General features: G+C 38.7%; 1 protein-coding gene across 2 annotated transcripts in view; it reads left to right on the forward strand.

Annotated features, from left to right (window-relative positions):
* Positions 1-24,028, forward strand: part of SMCO2 (single-pass membrane protein with coiled-coil domains 2) — a 33,552-nt gene extending 9,524 nt beyond the window's left edge. For both annotated transcript variants that reach the window (XM_049627211.1, XM_049627210.1), the window contains exons 4-10: positions 7,511-7,647; positions 8,864-9,013; positions 12,188-12,278; positions 16,157-16,213; positions 17,862-17,918; positions 18,986-19,161; positions 23,767-24,028. In XM_049627211.1, coding sequence (XP_049483168.1) covers positions 7,511-7,647; positions 8,864-9,013; positions 12,188-12,278; positions 16,157-16,213; positions 17,862-17,918; positions 18,986-19,161; positions 23,767-23,965 — 867 coding nt within the window. In that variant the 3' untranslated portion in view covers positions 23,966-24,028. The remainder of the gene's footprint in view (positions 1-7,510; positions 7,648-8,863; positions 9,014-12,187; positions 12,279-16,156; positions 16,214-17,861; positions 17,919-18,985; positions 19,162-23,766) is intronic.
* Positions 24,029-24,339: the final 311 nt, after the last annotated feature.

The raw sequence follows: 24,339 nt of genomic DNA on the forward strand, positions 1-24,339 counted from the left end.
TTGATTTCCTTTTGTTGTCTGATTGCTGATGTTAGCACTTCCAACACTATGTTAAACAACAGCAGTGAGAGTGGACCTCCCTGTCGTGTTCCTGATCTCAGGGAGAAAGCTCTCAGTTTTTCCCCATTGAGGATGATGTTAGCTGTGGGCTTTTCATAAATGGCTTTTCTGATATTTAAGTATGTTCCTTCTATCCTGACTGTCTCGAGTGTTTTTATTAAGAAAGGATGCTGAATTTTGTCAAATGCTTTTTCTGCATCGATTGACAGGATCATATGGTTCTTATCTTTTCTTTTATTAATGTGATGTATCACGTTGATTGATTTGCGAATGTTGAACCAGCCCTGCAACCCAGGAATGAATCCCACTTGATCATGGTGTATAATTCTTTTTATATGCTGTTGAATTCGATTTGCTAGTATCTTATTGAGAATTTTTGCACCTATATTCATCAGGGATATTGGCCTGTAGTTCTCTTTTTTTGCTGGGTCTCTGTCTGGTTTAGGAGTCAAAGTAATGCTGGCTTCATAGAATGAGTCTGGAAGTTTTCCTTCCCTTTCTATTTCTTGGAATAGCTTGCGAAGGATAGGTATTATCTCTGCTTTAAATGTCTGGTAGAATTCCCCAGGGAAGCCATCTGGTCCTGGACTCTTATTTGTTGGGAGATTTTTGATAACTGATTCAATTTATTTGCTGGTTATAGGTCTGTTCAAGTTTTGTATTTATTCCCGTTTGAGTTTTGGAAGTGAGTGGGTGCTTAGGAATTTGTCCATTTCTTCCAGGTTGTCCAGTTTGTTGGCATATAATTTTTCATAGTATTCCCTGATAATTGCTTGTATTTCTGAGGGATTGGTTGTAATAATTCCATTTTCATTCATGATTTTATCTATTTGGGTCATCTCCCTTTTCTTTTTGAGAGGCTTGGCTAGAGTTTTATCAATTTTGTTTATTTTTTCAAAAAACCAACTCTTGGTTTCATTGATCTGCTCTATAGTTTTTTAGATTCTATATTGTTTATTTCTGCTCTGATCTTTATTATTTCTCTTCTTCTGCTGGGTTTAGGCTGCCTTTGCTGTTCTGCTTCTATTTCCTTTAGGTGTGCTGTTAGATTTTGTATTTGGGATTTTTCTTGTTTCTTGACATAGGCCTGGATTGCAATGTATTTTCCTCTTAGGACTGCCTTCACTGTATCCCAAAGCGTTTGGATTGTTGTATTTTCATTTTCATTTGTTTCCATATGTTTTTTAATTTATTCTCTAATTACCTGGTTGACCCATTCATTCTTTAGTAGGGTGTTCTTTAACCTCCATGCTTTTGGAGGTTTTCCAGGCTTTTTCCTGTGGTTGATTTCAAGCTTCATAGCATTGTGGTCTGAAAGTATGCATGGTATGATCTCAATTCTTGTATACTTATGAAGGGCTGTTTTGTGACCCAGCATGTGATCTATCTTGGAGAATGTTCCATGTGCACTCAAGAAGAAAGTCTATTCTGTTGCTTTGGGATGCAGAGTTCTAAATAGATCTGTCAACTCCATCTGATCCAGTGTATCATTCAGGGCCCTTGTTTCTTTATTGATCCTGTGTCTAGATGATCTATACATTACTGTAAGTGGAGTATTAAAGTCCCCTGCAATTACCACATTCTTATCAATAAGGTTGCTTATGTTTGTGAGTAATTGTTTTATATATTTGGGGGCTCCTGTATTCGGCACATAGACATTTATAATTGTTAGCTCTTCCTGATGGATAGGCCCTGTAATTATTATATAATGCCCTTCTTCACCTCTTGTTACAGCCTTTAATTTAAAGTCTAGTTTTTCTGATATAAGTATGGCTACTCCAGCTTTCTTTCCACTTCCAGTAGCATGATAGATAGTTCTCCATCCCCTCACTCTCAATCTGAAGGTGTCCTCAGGTCTAAAATGAGTCTCTTATAGACGGCAAATAGATAGGTCTTGTTTTTTTATCCATTCTGATACCCTATGTCTTTTGGTTGGAGCATTTAGTCCATTTACATTCAGTGTTATTATAGAAAGATATGGGTTTAGAGTCATTGGTGATGTCTGTAGGTTTCATGCTTGTAGTGATGTCTCTGGTACTTTGTGGTCCTTGCAACATTTCACTCACAGACTCCCCCTTAGGATCTCTTGTAGGGCTGGTTTAGTGGTGATGAATTCCTTCAGTTTTTGTTTGTTTGGGAAGACCTTTATCTCTCCTTCTATTCTGAATGACAGACTTGCTGAATAAAGGATTCTGGGCTGCTCATATTTTTCCTGCTCATCACATTGAAGATTTCCTGCCATTCCTTTCTGGCCTGCCAAGTTTCAGTAGATAGATCTGCCACTAGTCTTATCGTCTCCCTTTATATGTTAGAGTGTGTTTATCCCTAGCTGCTTTCAGAATTTTCTCTTTATCCTTGTATTTTGCCAGTTTCACAATGTTATGTTGTGCAAAAGATCGATTCAAGTTACGTCTGAAGGGAGTTCTCTGTGCCTCTTGGATTTCAATGCCTTTTTCCTTCCCCAGATCAGGGAAGTTCTCAGCTATGATTTGTTTAAGTACACCTTCAGCCCCTTTCTCTCTCTCTTCCTCTTCTGGAATTCCTATGATATGCATATTGTTGCGTTTCATTGCAACACTTAGTTCTCTAATTCTCCCCTCATACTCCTGGATTTTTTTATCTCTCTTTTTCTCAGCTTCCTCTTTTTCCATAATTTTATCTTCTAATTCACCTATTCTCTCCTCTGCCTCTTCAATCCGAGCTGTGGTTGCCTCCATTTTATTTTGCACCTCATTTATAGCATTTTTAGCTCCTCATGACTATTTCTTAGTCCCTTGATCTCTGTAGCAATAGATTCTCTGCTGTCCTCTATGCTTTTTTCAAGCCCAGCGATTAATTTTATGACTATTATTCTAAATTCTTGTTCCGTTATATTGCTTAAATCGTTTTTGATCAATTCGTTAGCTGTCGCTACTTCCTGGAATTTCTTTTGCAGAGAATTCTTCTGTTTCATCATCTTGGGTAGTCCTGTGGTGGCTCCAAACTGCAGGGCACTTCCCCTGTGGGGTCCAGAGTAACTTGTGTTGGTGGGAGGGGTTGCAGTCAAACCAGATGTTGTCCCCAGCCCACCACTGGGGCCACAGTCAGACTGGTGTGTACCTTATCTTCCCCTCTCCCAGGAGCAGGACTCACTGTGGAGTGGTGTGGTCCCTGTCTGGGCTACTTGCACACTGCCAGGCTTGTGGTGCAGCCTGGATGGGATCTGGTGTATCAGCCGGGGTGGATCTGCAAGGTGCACAGGGGCGGGAGGGGCAGGCTCAGCTCGCTTTGTCGATGGTGGTCCCCTGCAGGAGGGCCCTGTAGCACTGGGAGGGAGGCAGGCCCATTGGAGGGATGGATCCACAGAAGTACAGCGTTGGGTGTTTGTCCGGTGCAAGCAAGTTCGGTGATGGGAATTGGTTCCCTTCGGGTTTTCGGCTGGGGGGTGGGAGAGGGAGATGGCATTGGCCAGCGCCTTTGTTCCCCCTCCAAACTGAGCTCTGTCTTCCGGGGCTTAACACCTCTCCCTTCCGGTGTCCTCTCGCCCTCCCGCTCTCCAAGCGGAGTTGTTGATCTATAACATTCCAGATGTTACATCCCGCTGGCTGTCAGAACTCACTCCGTCCGGCCCCTCCGCTTTTGCAAGTCAGACTCAGGGCTCTGCCTTGCCAGGAGGGCTGCCCCTCCACCACCCCGGCTCCCTCCTTCCAGTCCGTGTAGTGCGCACCGCCTCTCCGCCTTCCTACCCTCTTCCGTGGGCCTCTTGTCTACGCTTGGCTCCGGAGAGTCCGTTCTGCCAGCCTTCTGGCAGTTTTCTGGGTTACGTAGGCAGATGTGGGTGGAATCTAAGTGATCAGCAGGACACAGTGAGCCCAGCGTCCTCCTACGCTGCCATCTTCTCTGGTCTGTACCACATCTTTTTTATCCATTCATCTGTTGATAGACGCTTAAGTTTCTTCCATATCTTGGCCATTGTAAATAATGCTGCAGTGAACACAGGAAGTCTATTTATTTTAAAACCATGTACTGAACATCCACTGTGTTGTAGGCACTGTAAAGTGTTGAGACTATCTCTACCTATATAAAATCCTTTCCCCTCACACACTAGTTGGGACTCAGACAAGAAAATGGCTCTGCATGATAAATCCACGCTGGAAGTAGCAGATGTGGTACAAAGTACATGGCAGGTGCTGTACAGGCAGATGACCAGGAAAATGAAAACTGAGTTTTGAAGGGTGAACTGGATGAAAGAAAAGCATTTCAGAAAGAAGGGACAGTACATGCAAAGACAAAGGGGCTAAAGAGAACTTGTGTTCTGAGAGGAAGGGTGGAAGAAAAGGAGCGATGAGCAAGCAGGCAGGCAGGACACTATGGGGGGATATAGCGCAGGACGCAGGCTGTAGCCAGGGCGCCAATAGGATTCAGGAAGTGATGAGGACCAAAGCAAGGCACTGACTAGCAGCCATGGAGATGGAGAGAAAAGGACACAGGTTTAAAAGATAGGTGCTATTGGGCTTGGACACCAAGTGGTGTGACATGAGTAATGAAGAGGGAAAAGAATATCTCCCATGAAAACTCAAGGACATCTTTCAGGGTTTCTGCAGAGGCATCGAGATGAATAGGGAGAACATATGCAAGGATGGGAACCTGGACAAGGTAGAGGGGAAATGCAATAAGTTCAATTTTTTGCTTGATGAGTTTGAGGTGCCTATGGAACACCCAAATAGAGGCATATGAGCTTTTCAAAGAGCTGCACATAAATGGAAAGTAATGCCCTCAGGCTTTGTATTTCATGCAAGCACACTTTTAGTTTATTATTAAAACACACACACACACACACACACCTCTTTATTTGTTCAATCCTGAAGCTTTTAAAAAATATTTCATTTCTACTTCCTGGCTTTGACTCTTTTGCAGTGTATTAACCATTACAGTAAACCAATTGATGAAAATGAGAAATGTTGTAGATTTTTTTGGACATAGACAGAACCCTGGAGATGATCTGATCCAATTTTGTTCTTCCAGAACAGGAAACTGAGCTTTAGAGTGGTTAGGTGGTTCCACAGCCACAGGAGTAGAACAAGGCTTAGAACTCAGGTCCCCCATACCCAGTGAAGTGTTCTTCCTCAACATCACAGTGTTGCTGCTGCCTTTGAATAGCGTGGCAAAAGATTAGGTGGGAAGAAATTGAAGTTATGGATGTTTTTATTCACAAAGAAGTAGCTAAGCAGAGTTATATAGCACTCGGAAAATCTAGCCTGTTTCTTCATCCGTAAGTGTGATAATAATCCTTACCTCACTGGCAAGGGGCCACTGGGCCATGGAAGTGATAGGGATGAGATATTTCTTAATGTGAATCCAAGGACTAGATATGATGAAAATAGTCATAGCCTTGGAATCAGAAAACCTACTTCAAGTTCTAGTCCACATACTTATTGGCCATATGGATTGGTTTCCCAAGGCTGCTGTAACAAATTACCACAAATTTGGTGACTTAAAACAACACAAAAGGTATTCTTTCATAGTTCTAGAGGCCAGAAGTTTGAAAAAAGGGATCAGCAGGGTCATGCTTTCTCTGGACACTCTACAGGAGAATCCTGCCGTGCCTCTTCCAGCTTTTGGAGCCTCCAGGCATTCCTTGGCTTGTGGCAGCTCTGTCTTCTCATGACTTCTTCCTCTCTGTGGGTGTTTTCTGTCTCTCATTAGGACACCTGTCATTGGATTTAGGGTCTAGGTAATTCAAGATAATCTCATCTTAAGACCCTTAACTTAATTATATCTGTAAAGACTCTTTTCCAAATAAGGTCACAGTCTCGGGGTCTTAGTATTAGGACATGGACATATCTTTTTGGAGAGACCACTTAATCCACTATATCATATAGCCTTGGACTAATCACTGATATGAATTCCCTAGGAGATTTCAATACCTGACTTTATCCACTGAAGTCCATCATGGGAATTAAAAGAAAGAATGCACATGAAAGAGGTTTGTAAAGAGTTATGTGAATGTCGGTTATTCCTGTTGACATGGCCAGTAATTTATACAGACATTTCAGTAAGAGACTGATCTGCACTCCAAATTTTTCTCCTTTCAGTTTAAAAATAGTTTTGCTGAAACACAAAAATTTCAGACCAAAATTTCAGACTTCCTTAAAGAACAGAGAAATATTTCACAATGTAGTCACTAAAGAAGAGAAATGTTCAAAGATAAATGATTAATTGTGTGCATGAACAGAAGTGAAATATCAGAAAATGGTTTAAATGTTTTTGTAGAACAAGGCAAAGAATAAGGAAACAAAGAAATAAAATTCATGGGTCAGACTGATAGAGTAGGCTTTTCCCCCCTTATAACTCCTTATTATGAAAAATTTTAAATAAAATGAAAACTTAAAGATATACAAGGATCAATCATATACTCCCACTTAGATTTTGAAATTGTTAGCATTTGTCACATTTGCTTTATCTTTTTATTTTATTTTATTTTATTTTATTTTATTTTATTTTAGAGAGAGAAAGAACGCGAGCAGGAGAAAGGGAGGAGGGAGAGAGAGAGAGAGAGGGAGAATCCCAAGCAGGCTCCATTCTCAGTACAGAGCTAAAAGCAGGGGCTCAATCCCACAACCCTGGGATCATGACCTGAGCCAAAATCAAGGGTCAGATGCTCAACTACTGAGCCACCCAGGCACCCCTGTTTTATCTTTATATATGTAAATAGATGGAATTTTTTGATCCTTTTTAAAAGTAGGTCAAAGACAGCATAAGACTTTACCCTTGTTTATTTCAGTCAACATCTCTAAAAATAAAGACTGTCTTCTGCATAACCAAGATTCCATCATCACATCAGGAAAACAGCAATAATTACATGATATAACCTAATATCCTCAATTCTCTGAACATTGTAATTTTTTCAATTGGCCCTCGAATGCCCGTACTTTTATTTATTTGTTTGTTTATTTGCTTATTTATTTATTTATTTATTTATTCATTCATTCAGTCAGTCAGTCATCCATTCATATTTGGTGCCAAAACCCAGAAAATGCCTACACTTTTAAAATCAGCATCTAAACAAGAGCTATGCAATGCATTCAGTTGTTTTATCTCTTTAGACTCTCTTAACATAAAACAGTCCCACCCCCTTTTATTTTTCCCTGATACTGACTTTTTTTGGAAACCAGTATGTTGAGTGGAGTGCTAGAGTCCATGATCATGTGGAATTCTGTTACCTGTCGGCACTGAAAAGAGTCCTGCATCTGGACCCTAATGTTCTCTGCGTCCCTGCTGCAGCCTTCCTCTGTCAATGGAGCAAGAGGGCATGTCTGCTTATTTTATAAATGCATTAGAAGGCTCCAGGCTCACAGAGGGCTTGTCCCCAGAGAAAGGGTCATGAGTAGGCTAAGAAGGCCATCACCTCTTGTGATAACACCCTTTTTTTTTTTTTTTTCTGCTTTGCTTCTTTCATAATCTTTATCAGAATATGCCGGAGCTGGGTGCTGAGCATCACCAGGACCTGCAGAACGAGCAGGATGAGCAAGAAACAAATCAGGTTCAACATGAGGATCCTCAAGTGCCCACATCTTTGCAGTTTTCAGAGGAGAGCATCCCTGAACTGTAAGCCTTGAAACAAGAAAGAGGGATTCTTGATAATACTTTGTGGGTATAATGCTATGTGAGTATGTCAGTCAGAGAAAGACAAGTATCATATGGTTTCACTCATATGTAAACTTTAAGAAACAAGCAAATAAACAAACAAGACAAACAGGGGAGCTTGGGTGGCTCAGTCGGCCGAGCTTCTGACTCAGGCTCAGGTCAGGATCCCCCAGTTCATGAGTTCAAGCCCTGCGTAAGCCTCTCTGCTGTCGGGCGTGCAGCCTGCTTCGGATCCTCTGTCCCCCTCTCTCTCTGCCCCTCCCCAATGGTACTCTCTCTCTCAAAAATAAAATATTTTTTAAAAAGACAAATAAAAATCCAGACTCTTAAGTACAGAGAATAAACTGGTGGTTGCCAGAAGAGAAGTGGGCGGGGGGTGAGGGGCAGAGGAGGGTGGGGGAGGGATGGGTAAAATAGACAAAGGAGATTAAAGTGTACACTTACTGTGATGAGCACTGAGGAATATATAAAATCCTTGTTTCGTTATATTGTACACTTGAAACTAATCTAACACTGTGTGTTAATCATACTTCGATTTAAAAAAGAAAAAAAATAGTATTTTGTGGCAAATAAAATGAAATTTAGCAGACAACTAAGGGAAAGACTGGAAGATTTAAAATCCATACATGTCTTAAACCTTAAACACTCACGTGCCCCAGGAACTACCTACACATTCCAGTAAGAATGCACAGTAAGGACATTTCTAGAGATGTAGGCAGAGCCATGGGGTTCTCTTTGCAACCTCTTCTTTGGAGCCTGGAATTAATACATATCTTGTCACTCTCAGATAATTCTCTAGATATGAAAAGCATCATAATTATCAATAGAAATGTATCGTTAAGGCCTTGTAGAACCTTTCCCTGTTGCATAGCTCTCTTCTTCCAACAAGATGCAATCACTACCCTAACATTCATCAGGGTAGTGTAATACTTAACATTCATTCCATACAGGGAAATTTAAAAAATACATCATTTTTTTTTTTTTTTTACTAAATGTAAAATGCATTTTATTTCCTCCAGCCTTATGGCGATCTAAATGGCTATCATATAAATGCTTTCTTGAGGCCTAACTGCCTACCTGGCCCATTCTGGTGACAGAAAAAGAAACAGCATTCTAACTTGCCATTCAAGGGAAGAATTTTTCTGCCTTAAAACTGACCATAATAATATTTCTGCAGGAGTCAGGAGAACACGCTCTTCCAGCTAAACCACTGGAATATACAGATGGGTTTACAAGTGAGAGAACTTGGAGCTGATCACATAGACTGGATGGAGAAAATGAACAATATTATGCAAAAAATAAACCTAACAGAAAACACAGTGAAGAGGTAATTTAAAATTTTCTTTTTAATGTTTATTTTTGAAAGACAGAACATGAGTAGGGGAGGGGCAGAGAGAGAGGGAGACACAGAATCCAAAGCAGGCTCCAGGCTTTGAGCTGTCAGCACAGAAACAGATGTGGGGCTCGAACCCACCAACATCAGATCATGACCTGAACTGAAGTTGGATGCTTAACCGACTGAACCACCCAGGCGCCCCTCACAGTGAAGAGGTAATCTTAGGGTGTTGGGTTTGGCCAGAAAATAGTGAAAATTTTCATAGCTTCAGAAACTCTGGCTTTAAGGTAGTAAGATCTTTTACAAAGTCTTCAGAATAGGAAGTGCCAAGTCTTATGTTTAGAGGTCAATGCCACAAAAATCTCAAAGCCTAAATCACAGTTATCTGCGTCTTTGCTCTCTCTTCTCTCAAGGAAAGAACTTCCTTCATAAGCTCTTTTTTTGGAGCTGTGTTAATAGTCACCAAAGGGAGGTCTTCAAGTCCCCAATAACCAGCTTTAGCCAGTGTTGTCCAACGGGATCCAACTAGCATAACATGAAAAAAAATATATTAAAAAGTATAGTTGTTAACGTATATCTGAATTTAACTGGAAAGTTTTAAGCTGGAACAGAAGTGATGAGACTAATTGTTATTTATCTAGTCACTGGTATAAAGAGATTGGGCTTTGGAGTCAAAGGTATTCCTTCCATCAGTGTTGTATAGTGTTCAGGGTACAGAGATCATATTTTGTTAGATTTAGGCCTAAGTATTTCATGCTTTTGGTCCATTATAAGTTACTTGAAATTTTTCAATTTCTAATTATTAATTGTGAAGATATAGAAATACAATTGGTTTTTGTATATTGGTCTTGTGTCTTGTGACCTTGCTAAACTCATTTGTTAACTCCAGTAGTTTTGTAGATTATTTGGGATTTTCCACATAGATAATCATGTCATCCGCAAATAGAGCTTTATATCTTCCTTTCCAATCTGCATACCTTTTACTTCCTTTTGCTACTTTATTGTATTGGCTAGAACTTCTAGTATGATGTTGAATAGGAGGAATGACAGGAGACACTGGACATACTTACCTTGTTCTCTATCCCACAGAAAAAGCATGAGGTGTGATGTTAGCTGTCTTGATGGTTTTGTTTTGCTTTGTTTTGTTTTTGAGATTGGGAAGGTGTTTTCTATTCTTAGTTTACTGAGATGTTTTTAAAATCAGGAACGGTACTAAATTTTTCCAATAGCTTTTGCCGCGTCTATGAATGATCATGTTATTTGTTTTTTTTTTTGTTGTTTATAGTCTCCCGATATGGCAAATTATAATGAATGATGTTTGAATGCTGAGCCAGCCTTGAATTGCCAGAATAAACCCCACCTGGTCATAATATATTATTCTTTTTATATGTTGTTGGATTCTGTTTACTAAAATAGAACTTTTGAATGCATATTAATGAGAGATATTGGCCTCGGTTTTTCTTTCTTGTAATGAAAGAAACATCCCAGAAAAAACTGGGATATTTTCTGGATGAATTTGTGTAGAACTGGCACAATTTCTTCCTTACATGTTTGATTGAATTTACCAGTGAAGCCATATTGCCTGGGTATTTCATTACAGTAAGATTTTTAACTACAAATTTAATTTATTTAATGATATACAGGACTCCTCCGGCTACTGAGCTCTCCAGTATATATTAGCAGTAGGTTGTATCTTTCAAGGAATTTGCCCATTTCATTTCCCCTCAGCCTTTCCAAATGGTAACATTTTGTCCAACTTTAGTATACCATCAAAACCAAGAAACTGACCTTGGGACTATAAACAGAGCCTATACAGATTTCACCAGTTATATGTATTCTCATTTGTGTGTGTGAGTGTGTGTATAGTTCTGTGCAATTTTATCATATGGGCAGCCTTCCATAGCCACCACCACATCAAGATTCTCAGCTGTACCATTGCACAAGACTCCTTTATAGCCACAGCGATTCCTTCCCACCCACCGCTAATACCCAGCTATGACAGATCATTTCTACATGTCTATAATTATGCTATTTCATCAACGTTATATACATCAAATCATGCATTATAAATTTTTTTCACTCAGCATAATTTTTTTGAGGATCATCCAAGTTGCTGCCTGTATGAATAGTTCCTCTCCTTTTGTTGCTCAGTAGTATTCCATGGTATGGAGAGAGAGAGAAACAGACAGAGACAGAGACAGAGACAGAGAGAGAGTTTGGTTAACCATTCACCCATCAGAGGACAAGTGTGTAATTCCTAGTTTTGGGCTATTATGAATAAAGCTACTTTGGACATCCATGTACAACTTCCTGTGTGAAAGTAAGTTTATTTTTCTGGGATAATTGCCCAAGAATGAAATTGCTGGGTCATATGGTAAGTCTGTTTTCAGTTTTGACAGGCACCGCCAAGCTATTTTCTGGAATGACTGTCCATTTTACATTCCCGCCACCAATGTACAGGTGACCCAATTTCTCCAGAAGCTCACTAGCATTTGGCATTATCACTATATTACATTTTAGCCATTCTGATAAGTTTGTAGTACTATGTCATTGTAGCCTTGATTTGAATTTCTCTCACGGCTAAAGGTGCTGCGCATCCTTTCATGTGTTTATTTGCCATCTGTGTATCTCCTTAGGGAAATGTCTGTGCATGTGTTTTGTTCATTTCTTCATTGGATAGTTTGCTTCTTTAAAGCTGAGTGTTGAGAAGTTTTCATATTTTCTACATGTAAGATCTAGGGTATGTGACAAGCAAATCCACTTACAGAGTCTTTGGCCAAACAAAAGCTTTAAATTTTGATGAGGCCCAGTTTATCAGTGTTCCCTTTTATAGATGTCAAGTGGAAGAAATCTTTGCCTAGTCCTACCTCCCAAGGATTTTTTTGTGTTTGTTTTTTCTAGAGATTAGGTAAGCTTCCATTTTAATCATTTAAATTTTCTGCTCCTGTATCCAATTAGGCCTTACATTTCTGTACTGCTCTCTTGATTATTTCGTGTTTTTTACTTTCTTGCATTGCATTTGTGACATTCATTCCAACACAGCCACGACCCAAGAGTCCTCTGAGGTAAGAAGAGGATTTCATTCTTGAAAGATCAAAAAAGATTGTCTCTTGGGTGATTTTTCTTAGCCCATGTGACTTAGTCCATCTCTTGGTCTGTCTGCAGCTTATTAAATGAGGTGGTGTCCCTGGAGGGCCACATTGAAAAGCTGGAGTCACAAAAGGACTTTGACCCTGATAAGGGGGCAAACATTGAGGTAAGTGGGAGGCTTGGAAGAGACGATCTGGGAGACTCTGGGGACTCTGTCACCTCTTCCCACACCTCCTATTGTTTAACAGGTCGTAAGAAGAATTAAAACCTGTCTTTTGTCACAAGGAGCAAGGCTCTCTGGTGGTCAGTTCGTGTGGGTACCGCCAGTTTTATCCTCTGAAGACACAAAAAGGCTAGACTTATTTTTTAAGTTATTTTATTTTATTTTTTTGAGAGACAACACGAGCAGGGAAAGGGCAGAGAGAGAGACAGAAGGACACACAGAATCCAAAGCAGGCTCTAGGCTCTGAGCCGTCAGCACAGAGCTGAACGCAGGGCTTGAACCCACAAACTCGAGATCATGACCTGAGCGGAAGTTGGATGCTCAACTGACTGAGCTACCCAGGTGCCCCCAAAAAGGCTAGACTTTTTAAGACTCTCTGGAAATTCAGTTAGATAGGCTTATATCTGGATGCCATGTGAAGACATGATGAGTGCCTTAAGGGAAGACTTCTCTTCCTTAATCTTTGCATCCCAGCACAGTTTAGAGAAGACACCCAGAAATTAAGTATTTGTGAGTAACTGCATCCTTAAAATGAAAGAGATATATTCGTGTTCACCTCTGATGCTTTTATGAAGAGTTCTTGTGTTGGTTTTCATGATCTCCAGCTTTTCTATTGTTTTCCTGCCTTGCATTTCTTAGAGACTCTTTTCTGAGAAAGGTTTAATTTCCCCTTTTTAAAGAGTCATAGAATGTTGGAAAGGTAGTAACCAACTTTGGATAAGAATTAGACCTCAGAGCCCTGGCCGATAGTATTTCTAAACTTCGTGCCTTTGAAAAAAATTCTCTAAGAAAGGAAAAAAATCTGTGTCTAGCTACTTCCTTTTATTGAAATCGCCAGCCTCTGTTTTAGCTTAAGCCCAAAAGCTTACATTAAGTGGATTTTGGAGAAAATAAAGATGAAATATCTCTCTTATTGTAGGAAAGTAATGTTTATTTAGATCCTTCACATATTAAAAGCCATCTATAGATAGCATAGATTAATGCCAGGGGAAAAAACTACTTTTAACCATGATTTAGTCCACTACTTTGAAGTAGCAATCTCATTTTGAGCTAGTTGAAAAGTTAAGGTTTTTTTCCACTATCCTTGGGCTTTGGAAATCGCAAACTATGAAAAAAGGGAAGGGGACAACGGCCAAGAAATATTCTGCCTTGGGAAATTTGCTCCAAAGTCAGCTGTGTTACAGGGATGTGAATTTCAGCAGGAGGTAGGGATAGGGTGGGGTAGATATTAAAAGAATGATGAGAAAGATAGAAGAGAACAAAAATAAATGAAAGGGAGATTTGAAAACAAACCAACAGAGGCTTGGAATAATATGAAAAGGGAAGGCATGACAAATAGATGGGAGATTTTCTACACAGGAGATGCACAGCTTTGTACGCACTTAAAAAAAAAAAAAAAACAGGCATGACTTATAAACTGTAATCACCTCCACTAACCACCAACTGGTATGTGGATAAACTGTGGCACATGTGTTATGATAGACTACTACTCAGCAATAAAAAGGGTGGACTTCTTACTCATTCAACAATATGAATGAATCTCAAATGCATTCTGCTGAGTGAAAGAAGCCAGATCCAGAGGACTACATAGTTCATGGTTCCACCTGCATCACATTCTGAAAAAGGCAAAACTATAGGAACAGAAAAGAGACTTGTGGTTGCTGAGGTTGGGTGGGGAAAGGGAGAAGGGAATTGATTAAGGGGCACAAGGAAATTTGAGGTGTGATGGAAATATTCTGTATCTTGTGCTGATGATTATGTCAAATTCATATAACTGTAGACTTTTATTTTCATTTTATTTTACATATGTATTTTTCATTTTTTATTTTATTTATTTATTTTGAGAGAGACAGAAAGAGAACGCAAGAGACAGTAAGCATGAGTAGAGGAGGGGCAGAGAGTGAGGGAGAGAGAATCCCAAGCAGACTCCACACTATTAGTGTGGAGCCTGATGTGGGGCTTGATCTCACAAACCATGAGATCATGACCTGAGTGGAAATCAAGAGTCATATGCTTAACTGACTGAGCGACTCAGGTGCCCCCATGAACTATACACTTTTATTTTTTTATTTTAAAGTGTATTTATTTATTTTGAGAGAGAGAGAGCACAAGCAGGGTGGGAGCAGAGAGAAAGGGAGAGAGAGAGAAAATCCAAGCAGTCCCCATGCTGTTAACATAGAGTCTCATGTGGGGCTCGAACCCACGAATGGTGAGATCATGTCCTAAGCCAAAACTGAGAGTCGATAGGTCGCTTAACTGACTAACCCAGGCATCCCTGTACACTTTTAAAAAGTGAGTTTTGCTGCATGTAAATTACACCCCAATGCACGTGGCTTTTAAAAATGGATGCCAGGGGGGTGCCTGAAGGGCTCAGTCATTAAGTGACAGACTTGGGCTTGGGTCATGATCTCACAGTTCATGGGTTTGAGCCCCAACTTGAGCATCAAGTTCTGTGCTGGTGGTGTGGAGCCTGCTTGGGATTCTCTCCCTCTCTCTCTGCCTCTTCCCCACTTGCACTTTCTTTCTCTCAAAAATAAATAAATAAACTTAAAAAAATAACTGTTTAAAATAAATAAATAAAAATAAAAATGGGGGTGCCTGAGTGGCTCAGTCGGTTAAGTGTCCAACTTCGGCTCAGGTCATGATTTGGCAGTTCGTGGGTTCGAGCCCCGCATCAGGCTCTGTGCTGACAGCTCAGAGCCTGGAGCCTACTTCAGATTCTGTGTCTCCCTCTGTCTGCCCCTCCACCTCTTGCACTCTGTCTCTCACATTGTCTCAAAAATGAATAAACATTAAAAAAATTAAAAATAAATAAAAATAAAAATAAAAATGGGCACAAAGTCTGTCCTCAATAAGTCTAAACAGTGATGGGAAAGGCTGTGTAATGAATAAGAAACTTTAAATATAATTGCCACAGAAGCAAAATCAGTAGGAATGGCTATAGGTTTACTCTGGTGAAGAGAAAGTGAAGATTGTTAGAAATATAGAAAGAGCAGTCAAGCAAAGTGTGGACAAATTAAAGGAGAAATGCGTTAATAAAGTTAAAATAATATCACATGTATTGGCTCATTTATATCTCATGAAGAAATGGAATGGCTCAGAAAGGCATGAAGGCAGGAGGGAAAGATTGGTAAAATCACTTAAAACACACTTAAAACTCACACACACACACACACACACACACACACACACACACACAGCAGAAACAAATTTAAAGACCTTTACAGTGAAGAAAGGACTTTGGGGTAGCCTTTGGGTGTTGCCTGATATTTAACCCCTAAATCCACGAAGCTTTCTGAAATCTCCAGGTCAACATCTAAACTTTCATTCGGAGATTGACTCCTATCTTTTCTCTTTGATACAATTATCTCAGATAAGTACTGTGCAAAAGATATTCATTATATAAATAAACCAGGATACCAAGTAAAACGCGATTGTAGTATCACAGCTCCTTTCTAAATAATTAAGTCATACAATTCAGGGGTTGGTAATGAATGAGCTCAGTAAAAAAAAAAAAAAGGGGGTATAGACTATACATTCTCGAGAAGCTGTTTGAAGGTAAATACTCATTCCATGTATGTAATCAACACAATGCCTAGCCCAAGGGCCACTTATGTAGGATGTGGCCAACTCAATCTTGTTGATTTGACTTAATGTTGATTTTGGAGATCAGAACTCAGAAAAGTACTGAAAAAACAGTTGTTCTTAAGTCTCAAAATTTTTGACCATGAATGAGCTTTCTTCCAAAAATCGTCTTCATTTTGTTTCAGTTCCACATATCATTCATTACAACTTTTGATTTATGCCCTTTTGTTTTAAAGGAGAAGATCATGGAAATTAAGAAGCAATTAGAAGAAATGGATAACAAATGTGTCCAGGTAATGATAAAATGGCATTACAATTAAGGAAGAAAAACAGTTCTTCAAAGACAATCTCAGATTTAGAGAATTTTGGTGAATGGAATCCAAATTTCGATGAAAGATAGACTCAGCATTTTAGACCTAGCATGGAACTGTCTTGTAGCCTTTACTCTCCTGTTCAGAAGAGAACAGCATAACTCAAAAACATGACGTGATCTGCCCACATTCCCAGATGAAAAGACCAGTCTTGTTCTTGCTCTCCCATTAAAAAAAAAAAAAAAAGTATATGTATTTTTTCTAACAAAAGTAGGGCATGCTTATTTTAATAATTAAAATTTAGAACTATTTCATATAAAAAATGAAAAATAGGGGAGCCTAGGTGGCTCAGTCAGTTAAGTGTCTGACTTCGGCTCAGGTCATGATCTCACAGCTCGTGAGCCCCACATCGGGCTCTGTGCTGACAGCTCAGAGCCTGGAGCCCGTTTCAGATTCTGTATCTCCTTCTTTCTCTCTCTGCCCCTCCTCTGCTCTCTCTCTCTCTCTCCCAAAAGTAAATAAACATTTTTTAAAAATGAAAAATAATCCCACTCCCTCAAAGATAAACACAGTGAACATTTTAGCATATTTATGTTCTTCCAAATTTTTGTATACCTGTATCTACATGTTGTTGCAATTGTAATCAGATTATATTATATATAGTTTTGCAACTTGGCTGTTTTTCACTTACCATTTTTCTTCAGCAACTTTCTATGCCACTAGATGTCATTTTTACCTTTTCACTGTCTATATAATGCGCAATTTGATTTTGGGATTTATAAAATGTATTTTATTGGATATTTGGGGCCTTATAATAAATGTTGGCTATTATAAACTTTGCCTCAGAAAATCTGTATCTTTGCTTGCTTGTGCAAGTACTTAAGCAAAATTTCTGGAAATGGCACCTCTAGCACCCATCTTCCTTGAATCCCAGAACACTGTTCTTCCTACTATAGCTCTGCCTTTCAAAATCTCCTGCAAGTCTATTATAGAATGATTAATTAAAAACCCATTGAAGAGTTATTTACTCCTGACATATGTATGATTGGGATTCATGTCTTAGAAGGTTTGCTTTCAGCCTGTCTCTTGAACTTACTGATAGGAACCAACCAAAACCATATGTTGTCTCTAACGACCTGTAGGAGACAGGATGAAAAGAAGAATCAGACATTATTTGTGGACAGCTCTTTTGCTAAACTATAAAGTCCAAATATGCAAATTAATATAGTGAGAACATGTACTCATATATTATAAATTTTAAGATATTTAAAGGAAATGCAATTTTCTTTTTTTTCTCTGAAACATACTACGTTTCTCTAATTAGTGCCTCGGAAGTATTTTAAGGCACAAAGAATAATGAATAGAGAAAAAGATTTATAATAAGCTGCTATTGTATAAATTTATACTTCTAAAATATTAAAAATAACTATGCTAATCTTTTGGTTATTCCTCCTGCAATTTATCATGATTATACTATGAATTTGCTGTAAGAGGAAGGATTTTATTGAGTAAAAGCAAGTTTCAAAGAAGCCGCTTTACGACTAAGTGGTGTCAAAATGAGTGACGTCTTATGGTATAAACCAGAAAAATCTAATTTCCATTTCACCCAGAATTGTGCATGTCTTTTCAGGAAGATGCTTGTAATGAAGCTCATGCATTAAAGGAGAAACTCATTGCAAGAATAAAGGTAAGATTTCACAGTTATGCAAGTTCAAATAATGATAAAATCTAACTATAGGGATGATTCTTTCTCTAGAAGTTGAGATTGTGCCACATACTCTTTCTCTTTCCTGATCACTTTTTCCTCCCTTTCCTGGGCTTCTTCTTTGGGCCAATGGGACACCTCACAGGTCTGGTGTACTCCCCAGACCTCACAGCCCTGTGCTGCTTCTACATCTCCTCCATTTGGAGCTTATCCTCCAGGTCGACAAATTATGCATTTTTCAAGGCTCAGCTCAAATGTCATCTCCTCCTCCAGACCTCCCCTAAACTCCCCTAGCCAGAAAAATGCTTCCATATCTGAACCTCTCCCACAAGATCTTGAGATAAACAGGAATGCGTAAAAGAAGCAATGAATGACTGAGTCAACCTGTCACTTGTTCAGAGATGCCTAATCGTCCCACCTCTAGAGTAGATGTCCCACCAACAAACCTTGGCTACTCTGTCTCATCACCTTATTTATTTTCTTTTTAGCATGTATCAGAGTCTATAATGTCTAATCTAATGTATGTGTGTGTGTGTGTGTGTGTGTGTGTATATATTAGATATTATGTTTTGTTGTTTATTGCTTGTCTCCCAGCCCCTATTAACATGCATGCAATTCGTTATCCATTTGGTTTAAAAATGCACATGTAATAGAATGCATATTCCTTATCTATTTTGTTAACCACAGAATCCTAGAATGGTGCCTAGTAGGAGTCACTTAATATGTTTTGCATAGATGAACAAATTGAACAGATGAATTCAATACAAGAATAATTATCTTCCTACATGAATAATCCAGTAGTTAAAGATTAGCATGTGGGTTTCGTTTAATTTTCTACTGTGGTGCTGCTACCTTATTTTGTGAATGTGTAAGTCTCTTTCCATTAGGTGGGTGTGCACCTGCCAACGATTTCCTCACGTGACTCATATGGGATTGGCAGTGTGGGCTCCTGAGGTATTCTGGAGGAAAAGCATGCTGCATCTACAATAAGACTAGCAGACCTCTAAGATCATTGTTTTAAATGAGAGTTGATTGCTATTTTTTTCCAGAACTTTTACAAAGACATGACTCTGCTAAATACAAAGCTGGGGATGTACCAAAAGCAAGAAGGGAAAACAGACTCTCAGAGCCCTGAAGAAATGGGAGTGGAAGAAAGAGAACCTCTGCATCCTCAGGCTCCATCCCCCCCTTTAGGGGAGAACGCTCCTTCTGGCATTACAATGTGGTAAGTCAGAGAAAGGAGACTTTGGGGCTGGACAAAGGCCCCCAAATGTATGAACCATAGTATGATGAGTTATTGCAAGGGTTGACTAAAAATTTGTTTTATCTTCATTTATAAATTATCTATTCTTGTTCTACTTGTCTATTTGTTTATTGGAGTTGTAGTGTTTATTGGAGTTTTTTGTATCATTTTTAGATATAGATCTATTGCATTAGATCTAAAAATACAAGTATATATTTCTTTATTATTGCTTTAGGTAAATATGTATACATACATCTTAGGACGTTGTCTTCAAGGTATGATGCAGCCTCCCCCACCAAAGGAACATACCTGCCAGGCAGACTTGAAAACCTTTGTTCATCACACAAGAGGCTTCTCCCTTGTATGGTATTAAAGATATACATACTAGCAAATCTGACTCTTTGGATCCCTTTCTGAAGATGCCACAACACCAAATATACCTGGAGCAGTACCCTCCTGTAAGAAAACTTGTCTGATTCTTTATCCCCAACTACCAATCCAAGTAGATGTTCAGCAACCTGTCTTGCGCATACACTGTACCTTGCACATAATCCTGACACAGAACCCACAGTATATCATTGCAATTACATTACTTTATTATTATTATTTTTTTTACTTACTTTATTATTTTTAAATGCTTATTTTTTTGTTTTGAGAGAGAGCGAGAGAGCATAAGTGGGAGAGGGGCAGAGAGAGAGGGGGAGAGAGAATCCCAAACAGGTTCCATGCTGTCAGTGTAGAGCCCAATGCAGGGCTCAATCTCACGAACTTTGAGATCATGACCTGAGCCAAATCAAGAGTCAGATGCTCAACCGACTGTGCCACCCAGGTGTCCCATGCAATTACATTATTTTAAATCTGTCTCCTCCTAGTAATTCATGAGCTGAAGTTAGAGATTTTAGTCATTTTGAGACATGGAATATAAAACATCTTCACCAGGCTTAACAGATATTAAACTACTAAGTAAGTGAGGAGTGATGTCAATGAAAATAGTGGAATAAAGACCCCAGAAAATTTCCTCCTCCATAAAATCAATGACAGAGCTTGAAAAAAAAAAATAGAATCAACTTTTTCAGAACCTTGGAAATTAAGGATTTAGTATCCAGAATATATAGAGAACTCTTATAACTCAACAACAAAAAGAGAAACAAGCCAATATTTTAAATGAGCAAAGGACTTGAATAGACATTTCTTCAAATAAGATACACAAATGGCCAAAAAGCACGAGAGAAGATATTCAACACCATCGGTTATTAGAGAAAGGCAAATCAAAATCACGTGATACCACTTTACATCTCTAAGATAACTATAATTAAAAGAACAGCATTGGAGAGGATGTGGAGAAATTAGAACCCTCAGACATTGCTAATGGGATCGTAAAATGGTGCAGTCACTTTGGAAAACAATTCGGCTGTTTCTGAAAATATTAAATATAGAGCTATCATCTGACCCACTCCTAGGTATGCACCCAGAAGAACTGTATGTCCACACAAAAACCTGTACACAAATGTTCACAGCAACATTATTCATAATAGCTAAAAAGTAGAAACAATACAAATATCCATTAACTGATGAGTAGGTAAACAAAATTTGGCATATCCATACAATGGAGTATTGTTCATATACAAAAAAGGAACAAAGTACTAACACATGCTACAACATTGATGACCCTTGAAAACATTATGCTAAGTGAAAGAAGTCAGACACAAAAGGCCACATATTATATGATTTCATTCCTGCAAAATGTTCAACATAGGAAAATCCATGTAGGCAGGAAGTAAATGAATAGTTGCCAGGCTTTAAAGGAGTGGAAAATAGGGAGTGGCTGTTCATGGGTACATTCTTTTTGGGGTGATGAAAATTTACTGGAATTAGATAGTGGTGATGGTTGTACAACCCTGTGAATAAACTAAAAGCCACTGAAGTATACACTTTCAAGGGTAAATTTTATGGCATGCAAATTATATCTCAAAAAACAAACAAATAAGTAAATGTCTTTTTATCATCACTTGCTTGCATTAAATGGGCAGATTACAGTTCAGTTGAGTTGCCCATCTTTCATCACGTCATTACATTCTAGTTAAGATTGCTTAAGACTTTGACCAATCTCTTGTCTATGAACTGGAAACATACTGGTTCCATTGAAGCATATTTATACATCATTCTTTTGAGAAGGTTTATGTATCAATTTTGCTATTTTTAGGCTCGGGGGGACCTCTTCCTGGTATCCTCAGTTCTCTTACAGACCTTCCACTAACAATACGAGCATTTTTTAAAAGAATAAAGGTTTTATGCATGGCAAGTCTTGAAAAATATATATAAATGAATAAATAAACAGTATTAAAAAGTCAAAGGAATGTTTTTATTCTTTAAAGAACATAAATTCAAAGTGAATAAAATATTTAATGACACTAATATTTGGTTCCGTACCGATGATACGAAAAAAAATGATTTTGAATTAGTAGCTATGATTAGTTCAGAAAAGTGTCTGAACTTTTAAAAAACAAACATTACACATGTTCTTTTAGTTGTTTACTGGTGGAAAATCTGAAAAATATTTTGTTACATTGACTTGCAAATAAAAATCAAACCATTCAGTAGTGTCAAGAAATAAATTTGAACCTAACCCCACCTGGAGTGTTCACTTAAGGAAAGAAAAAACTGGAAGAACACACTCTAAACCAAAAGAAAAACAAATAAAAAACAAAACAAACAAAAACTAAGAAAGAAAAAGAAAGAAGAACAGAAAAAGAAAAGAAAAAAACAGAAACAAACTTAGCTGATTATAGGGGCACCTACATGGCTCAGTCAGTTGAACATCCAGCTCTTGATTTTGACTCAGGTCATGACTCCAGGGTCGTGAGATTGAGCCCCGCATCGAGCTCCATGCTGTGCATGGAGCCTGCTTAAGATTCTCTTTCTCCCCCTCTACCACTCATGCTCTCTCCCTAAAAAAAAAACTTAGCTGTTTATATTAGGGTGATGAGATTATAACTTTTTCATTTCTCTGTTTTCCAAATTATCTGTGATTCAGGAAAACAGTTTTTCTCTTAAAAAAAAAATAATGTTAGGGGTGCCTGGGAGGCTCAATTGGTTCAGCCTCCAACTTCAGCTCAGGTCATGATCTCACGATTTGTGAGTTCAAGCCCCGCCTCAGGCTCTCTGCTGTCAGTGCAGAGCCTGCTTGGGAAACTGTCCCCCTCTCCCTCTGCTCCTCCCCCACTTGCTCGTGCACTCTCTCTCTCTCTCTCTCAAAAATAAACATTAAAAAAAAAAATAATGTTAAATTGTGTTCCTTTGAAAATGTACCAGTATGGTACTTCCAAAGGTAATTGGTTTTGGAATTTAGGAAGAATGGTGTTCATTTACTAGCTATGTTTTTGTAGTGAGTTGTTTTTCTTTTCATAAGAAAGAACAAATCTATACTTAGCGCTTCTTGAGGGAAGGGCATCTTTGCTTCATCTTAGCAGCCTCTTCTGACTAGAGTATATTATAAAAGCATTGGCTGTTTAATAAATGTATGAAATAGAAGCAATCATTTGTGTAACTACCAAGAGGCAGCCAGTGGCAATAATTCCAAGCACTTTGGCTCAGGTTTACAGAATCCTCTGAGTTGGATCACAAACTAGATCCATAGCTGGCTTTAACTGCGCTTTAGATTTTCTCTTCTGAAATTTATCGTTGATGGTAATTATCTACAGGTAACTGGATTATCTGGGACGTTTCTTTCTTTCTTTGTGTTTTTCTGGATCTGCCAGATCTTCTGCCTTAATCAAGTATTGCATGTATAATTAAAAAATAATAACGCAAGGATTTAAAGGCAAACAAAATACATCATAGGTACAGCCTAGAAGAAGGAGTCCTTAAAGACTTGAGAAAGCTTCTATTGCTTTAAAAAGGGTAAGTCAGGGGCGCCTGGGTGGCGCAGTCGGTTAAGCGTCCGACTTCAGCCAGGTCACGATCTCGCGGTCCGTGAGTTCGAGCCCCGCGTCAGGCTCTGGGCTGATGGCTCGGAGCCTGGAGCCTGTTTCCGATTCTGTGTCTCCCTCTCTCTCTGCTCCTCCCCCGTTCATGCTCTGTCTCTCTCTGTCCCAAAAATAAAAAACGTTGAAAAAAAAATTAAAAAAAATAAAAATAAAAAAAATAAAAAGGGTAAGTCAGGTGCCAGGACAAAACTAGTGATAGAGCTGGATTCCATTTGTCACTTTGTATTTTATATCACCAGGAAAATCTAACTGCCTGTTCTTTTATTTCCCTCCAAATCGGCATCATTTACCTCACAAGTGAGGTCTTTACCTCAATAATCTGCTAGTGTATGAGAAGTCCATTTCGAAGGAGAGAACCTCATAATATCCAGGGTTTCATTGTTTCGTGGCTATAGAACCTTAGAATTCCAGCTCTAGTCCTAGGATGGACTTACGTGCTTATTTATTCTAAGCTCCTTCTTTTGCGGATGTTAACTGGGGTCAAGAGAAGTTCAGTTATTTCCTTGCAGTTAATAGGACTACCTGGGTGGAGGAACCAGGAATCACATCAGTGTGGTTTTCTGCACAATGTTCTTAACACAGATGTCTTCTTTTCTTGTAGGAAACGTGCACTGAGGATTTTCATCATGTTTTATGTCCTCACCTTCACTGGACTTTCATGTTACATACTATTTTTTGATGCTACGTTTATCTTTGAAAGCCTGCTCCCCACAATGCTTGGGCACCGCAGAATGTGGGAACTACGGGAGATCATCAGGCCTTTCTTGAACTTGCAAGTGGAAGACTTGTTACCCTCCTAAAGATATAGAAGTTACTGTTACCCTACTGACTTTCTCCTTAATAAAATTCTGGCTGTTCTTGTATTATGGTGGTTGACATATTTTTCAAAAAATACTATTGGATGTTCAGCAAAGGACATTATAGTTAAAAGGAAATTGGTTGCTCACAGACAGAAAAAATGAAAACAGTTTATCTTTACCCTTATGACTCACAATTACTTCTTGAATCATTCCAGAGGTTGTTTAAACATTTACTTCAAACCACTAGCCTCTCCAACCCTGGGAACCTGAGACTATCCAGTATTAGCTTCCTCAGTATTTGCCCCATTTTGACCTTTGATTCCTCAAAAAGGAAAACACAGAATTCTTCTTCATCAATATCAGTTTTACTTCAA

The sequence above is a fragment of the Panthera uncia genome, chromosome B4 (assembly GCF_023721935.1).
Source record: "Panthera uncia isolate 11264 chromosome B4, Puncia_PCG_1.0, whole genome shotgun sequence".
Taxonomy (NCBI): domain Eukaryota; kingdom Metazoa; phylum Chordata; class Mammalia; order Carnivora; family Felidae; genus Panthera; species Panthera uncia.